We start from the raw sequence: 8,097 nt of genomic DNA, 5'->3' as shown, positions 1-8,097 counted from the left end.
AAAAAACATACTCTTTTCTGTTCCCGACAAATCTCTACATCATGTCTACAAATCCGGTTCCTCCTATGTCGCTCTTTTGGGTTCTAGCTGAGTGTTCTTGAAAGCAGGAGCTGCTCACAGTCTGCTTCAGGATCACTGTTTGTGCTGGTAAGTCTGTACAAAATAGATTTTAAATACAAAAACACCCCCAGAGTTCTGTGTGTGTTGCTCCTTGCTGTGTCTGTTTTGCTGCAATAAGTTGTAGCCTCTGATTCTCAATGGGCCAGAGTCTGCAAGTGGGGTCCAGCTGTTAGAGGCAGTGGTTGGTGGTCGGGTGCCATGGAGACTGGCGTAGCAGACAGTCTGTGGTGTCTTCAGTTAGCTTGGCGTGTCGGGATAAAGCTGCAAGCTGGGGATTCAGGGGGAGGCTGTAGCGGTAAAGACAGTAGGGGCCTGCAGCATCAGAGAGATGAGGGAGGAGAGACGGCCCCTGAGGGTGGAGGGGGCTGTGGAAGGGGATGAGGCAAGGGGAGCTCCCTGCAGACCCATGAAGACACGGCTCCCGACAGTGGGGAAGTTTCTTTCCCTGCAGAGCAGAGAGGAACGGGAGGTCTGTGAGTGGAGAAGATGAGGGCAGGCCCCTCAGTCTGTCTGCTCCCAGGGAGGAGAAGGCTCTGCTGGGCAGCGGGGAGGTGCTGGGTGAGGTGATGAAGGCCTTGCTGTAGAGGGGGAGTGCGAAGGTGGGGAGAGCAGAATCCTGGCAGGTCAGCGCGGAGACGGAGAACGGATGAAGGGACGGGGATGAGGAGAGAGGGAGGAGGCTCTTCACACTGCTGGTCAGTGACCCTGAGCTTCCTGTTGAGAAAGAGATTCAAAGGAGGCTGAGATTTTAATCGCAGATTTAAAAACAGAAAAGTGAGAGTGTAAAAGAGCTGCAGCACATGTAGTACCTTGAAGCTGTATGGTGAAAGGCTTCAAGTCCAGGCTGAGAGGGCTTCTCCAGGGATACGACTCCAATAAGCCATCCAACACTCCTCTGTGTACACACACACACACACACACACACACACACACACACACACACACACACACACACACACACACACACACACACACACACACACACACACACACACACACACACACACACACACACAGCATATACTGTAAAAACACTAAAAATGTTATTTCAGGTATTTAAATATTGGTTTTGAGAGGTGTGAAATTCTGCACTACACACATCAACTTCATTTGAAGGTTTTATGTGGCATCAGGTTTCCGTGGTTGAACCTTAAATCCCTCTTGGGTCCTGTAGTGGAACAACTCGAGCAAAAAAAAAAAAAAAGTATTGTGTGCTCGGCGAGTTTTTCTGTACCTGTTCCTTCCTGGATCTCTGAAGCCCTTGGCGAACGGGTTCCTGTCGATCTTCAGTTTTGTGATCTTGCCCATGAGAAAGAAAAAGACGGGAGTCAACGAGTGGAGGCGTCAAACGGTGACGCACTGAGCTAACAATGAGCTCAGCTTCACAACAGCATAGAGAGTGACAGGGCTCCCCCTCAGAGACTGCATCTCCCAGCAGCACCCAGGGCGATCAGCCATGTCAAACAGGGTTCTTTGAGAAGGGGGTTCAGGATTTTGTTCAGTTTTATTTGGGGCTTTAATAAGCGGTTGACTCCAGCAGTCGGCCCAGTCACAGCTTGTTACTGAGTTTCTGTAATAATACTTTCGTTGATCGTAAAATGAGCCCTGATGAAAAGAGCTGGCAGTCCTCGAGGACAGCTCTGTTACTAGAGGAATGGTAGCCAACACTGGGGTCAGCTCTCTTGCACGGGAACACACACCCCGCTGAAAATAGGGACATTGCAATTTACGGTCTGTCTGTGACCGCAAGGGGGTGGACCTCGTCATCCTCATGATGGGAGGATTAGAGCATTTGTATGAGAGGTCAAAAGGCTTGGAGCTGTTGACGAGATCTCCATAACAATCACCAAGATCTTCATAACAATCACTAAGATCTTCATAACAATCACTAAGACAGTGACAAAGACCGAACATCTGCTTTTGGAATATTTTGGCCCCAAGGCAGAATGTGAATAAGCGGAAAAAATCAAATACTCAGCAGTAAACATTACTTGCATGTGCACAAATTTAAATTTTCCAAGTATAATTTTGAATGTATCCTCTATGCACTAATCACTGCTTGAGCTTCACATAGTAACTTCTCTGCGATCTTGTTACCTGTTGATTCTGGTAGGCCGTGACTGTGGTGAACTCGGTCTCCGGGAACGAGAAGCTGTGCACTCCTTCAGCAGGCAGCGACTGGATCTGAGACAAGTCCATCCGAGGGTCGTGCCGGATGATGTGCACCCGCGGCTTGTATTTGTGCATCGACTGAAGAATAATCTGTGTCAAGAGGCAAGGAGGACAAAGTTCTGTGAGGTGGGCCATCTTTTATGTCCTTAGGAACTGCAGAGTATTTATTTATGTAATCGCTATTTTCCTTATTCAAGTCTGAAGATCCTTTTTTTTCCCCCAGATTACAATTTTGTATATGCAATGTCAGAAAACTTAACTATCCCATTAGACACAAAAGCAAAAAAAAAAAAATCATATTTAAGAGGCTGGAATCATAAAAATGTATATATTTTTAATTTCTCTTTAACAATAAATTGTTAAAAACTTTGATGACACTATCCTATAGAGAGATTTTAGTTATTATTATTTAGTTATTGCATTTCCCCCCCCAAGAATGTGCGATATCTAATTATGTAAAATGAAAAACCTCTCATAGAGTTTTTCTCTTTTTAATATATGTCCACAGCAGCATAATATTTTATTTTTGATTTGTCTTGGTCAGGTATCCTTTGAAAAGTAGGTTTGTAATCTCAATGGCTGTTAAGTTAAATAAAGGTTATATTAAAAAAAATATATATACAAATTATAATTCAATATATATATATAAGAAAACAATGTATGACAAGCACATGCAGTGTGATCAGTGAAAACAAAATAATAGTCAGGTATTGCATTAAAATATGTGCTGTACAACAAATTAATTTTCACTAATTGGTTTGTGTGTAAAAATAACTCATTCGAATTATTGTTTGACATCAACATATTAGCCTCCTATAAAAAAAAATAAAACCATATAAAACAAATTATATTAACATCAGCATAATTACTAATGTAAATGTAGTAATTAGAAGTGGACATGTGAAGTAAATGCCACAAACTCTTCAGTCAAACAGCCACTGAGCCACAGAGGCCAGTTTTCATGACAACATCACAGATCAAGAAAAGCAACTTTGAGTTTTCCAGTCAAACACTTGCTGTTTCTACGTCGCTTCATTGTAAACCAGAGTAATGAATTCTCCACACACTGAATGATCTAAATTGGGAGGTGGTTTTATAAACAGGGGGATTAAGCCAGAAGCCTCCTATAGCCCCCCGAGTCATTACATCTGTCTGTAAGTGAACTTTTACAAGACGTAGTGGAGCGGAGAAGGATTTCCACTTCCTTAATCCCTAAAATGTGTACTGCAGGCCTCTTCCTCCCAAATTATTCTGCACTATTAAACCAGAGAAAGTTCAAGATCAGTGCGTGATGGCAATAAGCAACTCTGTGGTCACTCTGGTCTTCTTTTATAGCATGACATTTTCTAATGAGAACACTTTGCTGACAAATATTCTGAAAATATTGGCCAGATGTTGAATTTTGTATTGAGGCATTACTATTCTGACTGTATCTCACACCACAGAATTAAGCCTGGACATACACAGACCCTACGTCAAGCATGTGTGTGTGTTTGTGTGTGTAATAATGCTCAAAAATGGCATTTAACTTTCAATTACTGTGATACCAGTTTATGGTTACAGAAATAAAAGTACTAGATTCGACAATATAACTTTTCCTCCCCTATTAATTTTTAGAGTTGGTGCCCCCTTTTTTTTTTTTTTTTTTTACTTGAGCCCCATAAAATATCTTTGCACGCCACTGGTATTTATCTACTTACTGTTGGATATAAAACGAGCAGGGCGCGGACAGTTGTGTTACCTACATGTCCCTTATCGTCCATCTCGTTGTTGGTGAGTTTGACCCGGTCGAAGCTGACGACCTGACGCATCCAAGTCTCTCCTGCGCACGGCGAGTCCGGGTGCACGTAGAGGCGGGGAGAGATGCAGGAGTGGTCCGTGTTTCCAGCCACCATCCACTGCGAGCTGTGGTATACGTACCTGCGGGGAGGCGGATACACGTGTGTGTAAATAAATAAATATTTCGTGTGTAGTTACAGTTGTAATAGTATTTAAAACAAATAAACACACCTGTAGCGTTTGGAGTCCACTGGCATGACGTCCATCGCGATGTAATACTGTTGGCACGGGTCCAGATTGCGCACTTTGACGCGCACTGAAGGAAACATTCTCCTACAGAGAAGTGAGGGAATAAGATACATTCCAGATTATTCTTTATTGAATATATACATGATGATATTTGTTTTCCATTTCCCCGGGATTTCTCAACATGAAATTGCTAAAAAAAAATAAAATTCAGAGTAAAATGAAAATTCCTGCGTGGAAAGGCCATGTTCAGTTAAAGGGGGGGGGGGGGGGGGAGAGAGTTCTCGAGGGGTCGCGAGGGCATCTTCACTGCCCAGATTTATAGCGTGTGTTCATGGTAATTGAATAAAAGGAAGCTAGATTTCAGCGAGCAGCTGTATCCCAGTAACTCATTTCTGGAATACGAAAAAAACTCAAAGACAACATATACCGAGAATCTCTCCGCGTGGCAACATAACATTCTGTGATTAATAATCCAGGAGGGAAGAATACATTTTCCAACTTTTACATTAAGTTTGTCTACATTTCATAATTTTCTAAAAGTGCTTTTTAATTCTTTAATTACTTATTTATCGAACGCATTTTTTCTTTAAAATGTCATAATGTTCATCCCAAAATGAACATGTTGTGTCCCTGTGAAAACGCAGAACAGACGGTGGCCTCACTCAGGCTGGTAAAGGCGCACCTGTCTCCACAGACAGCAAATATCACATCTCACCAACACTTCTGTCTACTTTTTCATTCATGACAGACGCTGCAACACGGAAAGTAACATTTAATCGTGACGGGTTAGAAATAAAAAGATTGCAGTGTCACAAATAAACCTGCAGAGTCCTGATTCAAATGTGATTATAATGTAGGGAATTATCAAAATAACAAATAATTCTAATACCCTCTTATTAAAGACCACATGTCTGTTTTAGATTTATTGTATAATAATAATCACATTAAACACGTATAATTGGGCTGGTATTTATATGTGCATATTTCACTCTGTATGGCACATTAAACGTAAATGTTTTAACCCGCAGTCTTTTCTACAACTGTTCACATTTGTTCCATAGATCTATTAAAAACTGATCCTCTTATTCAGACCTTCCAGCTTTGGTGATGATCATCTCGGTGCCGATCTCATAGAACCTCTTCCACAGCTCGGAGCCCTGCAGCTCCACGCGGACTCTCAGCTCTTCTCTGTCCGGGCGACAGTCGCTCTCCTTCGGCTTGCTCTCTCCTCCGTCTGGGTCAGTGTGCTGCTCCTCATCAGCTCCTATGTTTCTCTGCGGCTCACAGGAGGAGCTCTCCTCCTCCTCCTTCTCCTCCTCCTCCGGCCTCCGCTTCGCTGCTGAACCTGCTTTCCTTTTCTGGCAGACTGGACTTTCACGCAGGCCTGAAAGTGCAAGAGAGTGGAAGTTAAATGTAAAGATAATTAAGGAATCCTTGTTTTTAGTTATGTCAGTTCATTTATAAGATTATAACAATATATATGTTTAAGTTTTGGTCTGAAGAAGATAAGCATGTATGCATTACTAACTATTTATTTATTTGAAAGAAAGAAAGAAGTAGAAAACAGGGGTCGTTGCTGCAGCTGACACAGAGAATATTTCTAATTCACTTGACAATTTTGGCTTTTAACTTTTAAACTTTAGGTTCAAGTTTGACTTTTAAATATAGGGTTGTGGATGCGTCTTTTGTTGCTCCATCGCATGCGTAAAATGCGTAACGCAGTGAGATGGTCTTAAAACCCAGCTCCTATTCCGTCCGTCTCACCGGTGAAGATGCTGGGATCTCCGCCGCTGTCTGCCGCAGCTGAACTTGACTCATGTTCCTCCGACACTTTCATCCTCTTGCACGGTTTACCGACCAGCGCCTCCACCGAGAACGCGTGAGCCCGGGAGCTCAGACCCTGCATCGCGAGTTAAGATCCAGTATTTCTACAAAGTCCCGTATCCGTCAGAACTTTTACGTCTCCCTGCACAAGTCTCGGTCCTCCAGCTCATTCAGGACATGCAGCAGCTCAGGGAGCCCCTCTTCTCCTCCACGCTGTAATTGATCCGGTGCGTCTCCATGTGCTCTCCATGACGCGCACCTTCATCCAAAAAGTCCTTGATTGTTGGCACGCCTCTCTTCCTCACCACAATATTTCCCTCTCTTCCCCTCTGTGCGTTTCTGTGTCTCCCCTTTCCTCTCTGTCTGGTGTAGAGGGTTCGTTCCTCTGGTTCACATCTGCGCGTCACAGAGAGGGAGGGAAGAGAAGAGCGCAGCGCACATTCCTCCACACGCGGGCCTGCGCTGCAAAATAAAACATCACCTTCCCAAACATCCGTCCTTTATCAAACCTTAGTTTGACTTCGGTGAAAACAATAAGACATTTCACAACCACATCCTTATAAATCCATTCAGTATATTTTCTTTACACCTTTTAAATACTTGAACACAAGACAAGACAGTGATTTATCCACAGTAACAGGTGACATCTAAAGACCATGTGTTGAACAAGTTACCCAGGAAGTTTAATTGGTTATTGGAAACTCATGACTTCTTTTCAAAAAAAATAGTAATGTAACTTTTTTACGATTTTATTGGAATGAATTACTTTTTTTTATTACTATAATTGTGTAACTCCAATTACAAAGTTATGAAACCAGTTGATTTTGGAACTGGATCTAGTTTATTAAAACAAAAAAAAAGAGCAGTCAGACTACAGAACTGAAAACATGGCAGTGTCTCAAACCAAAAAATCAAGTCTGTCCCAACTGTTTTCTGAATGTTCCTTCTAATGTGACCTGTCAGCACCTGCCGCGCGTACACGTCATCATAAAGTAGCCTTTAAAGGACAAGAAACGGATAAACGCAATTATAATTTTACGGTATTTTCTACTATAAGTAAATATATTAACTTAATATTTATCCAGAGTTCTTACATGACGAATGCTCCTGTTGACTAAATAATATTTTTTAAAGTTTTTTTTTTTTCTCAGCATCTTTACGCGCCATATGTCAGTGCCTTTCCCCCAAAAGCTAAAGAAAAATAACTAAAGTAAATTCACTCTATGAATTTACAAGCCACTTAAAATGTGTACAGCACGTTTTTGTTTTCAGCAGAGAATAACAAGAAAGGTTTCAAGAGCACCAGGAAGGCAGTGGACGTACAAATATTTAAGTCTGTTAACTCGGGACATCTGGGCGGTCAAATATCGACTGAAGCCGCTGCGTTTCTGTTGAAGCTATAATTTCCTATATTCATTTGAAGGCTTTTCCTTAAAGCTCTCTCTTGTCTCCCGTTTGTCCGGTGTAGAAGTGGTATTTTATTCCTTTTCTTCTTTCTTTTTCTTTTTTTTTTGCGGTGCCCACTGAGGGTGTGCGCCAGTCTGGTTTTCATAAGTGCGGAGATCAGATGGAGTTTGGCGCACGGGGGGAAACTGGGCAGTAATGACAGCTCGGGATTATTAAATTACGGCCCGACATGAAATAGATCCGCTTTACACAAATAAAAGTCATCGAAGGCTCTATTTAAAATGTTTTTTAATCACATGATATAATTGCTCTGAGGAGAAAACAAATGAGGGCTGTGTTTACGGCACGGTTGGTTTGGACGCTGATGGAAATCTCTGACAACAGCCTGGAAATGGAGAAGTATGACCAACCGGAGTCACATGTTCTCTGTCATCATAACCTGTTTCAGAACCGCCGCCTGGATTTGTGTTTATCCTTCTCTATACTTGTCCTTTTCTTTCAGAGCTGAGGCAAAGTGCATCCTCAGAGAGAGCAGACGGAGGGAGA

The 8,097-nt window shown here is 42.3% G+C and overlaps 1 protein-coding gene across 1 annotated transcript; it reads right to left on the bottom strand.

Moving 5' to 3' along the window:
- Positions 1–289: 289 nt before the first annotated feature.
- tbx22 (T-box transcription factor 22) lies at positions 290–6,226 on the bottom strand (the record flags this gene model as incomplete). Its single annotated transcript, XM_083891098.1, has 8 exons — positions 290–834; positions 930–1,015; positions 1,355–1,419; positions 2,218–2,382; positions 4,038–4,212; positions 4,303–4,404; positions 5,413–5,704; positions 6,085–6,226. The coding sequence occupies 8 exons, from the start codon at positions 6,224–6,226 to the stop codon at positions 290–292; spliced, it is 1,572 nt and encodes a 523-aa protein (XP_083747224.1).
- Positions 6,227–8,097: the final 1,871 nt, after the last annotated feature.

Source organism: Microchirus variegatus, assembly GCF_963457635.1.
Source record: "Microchirus variegatus genome assembly, chromosome: 6".
NCBI classification, from domain to species: domain Eukaryota; kingdom Metazoa; phylum Chordata; class Actinopteri; order Pleuronectiformes; family Soleidae; genus Microchirus; species Microchirus variegatus.
The sequence above is the reverse complement of the archived record's forward strand: the minus strand, read 5'-3'. Positions and strand labels throughout refer to the sequence as shown.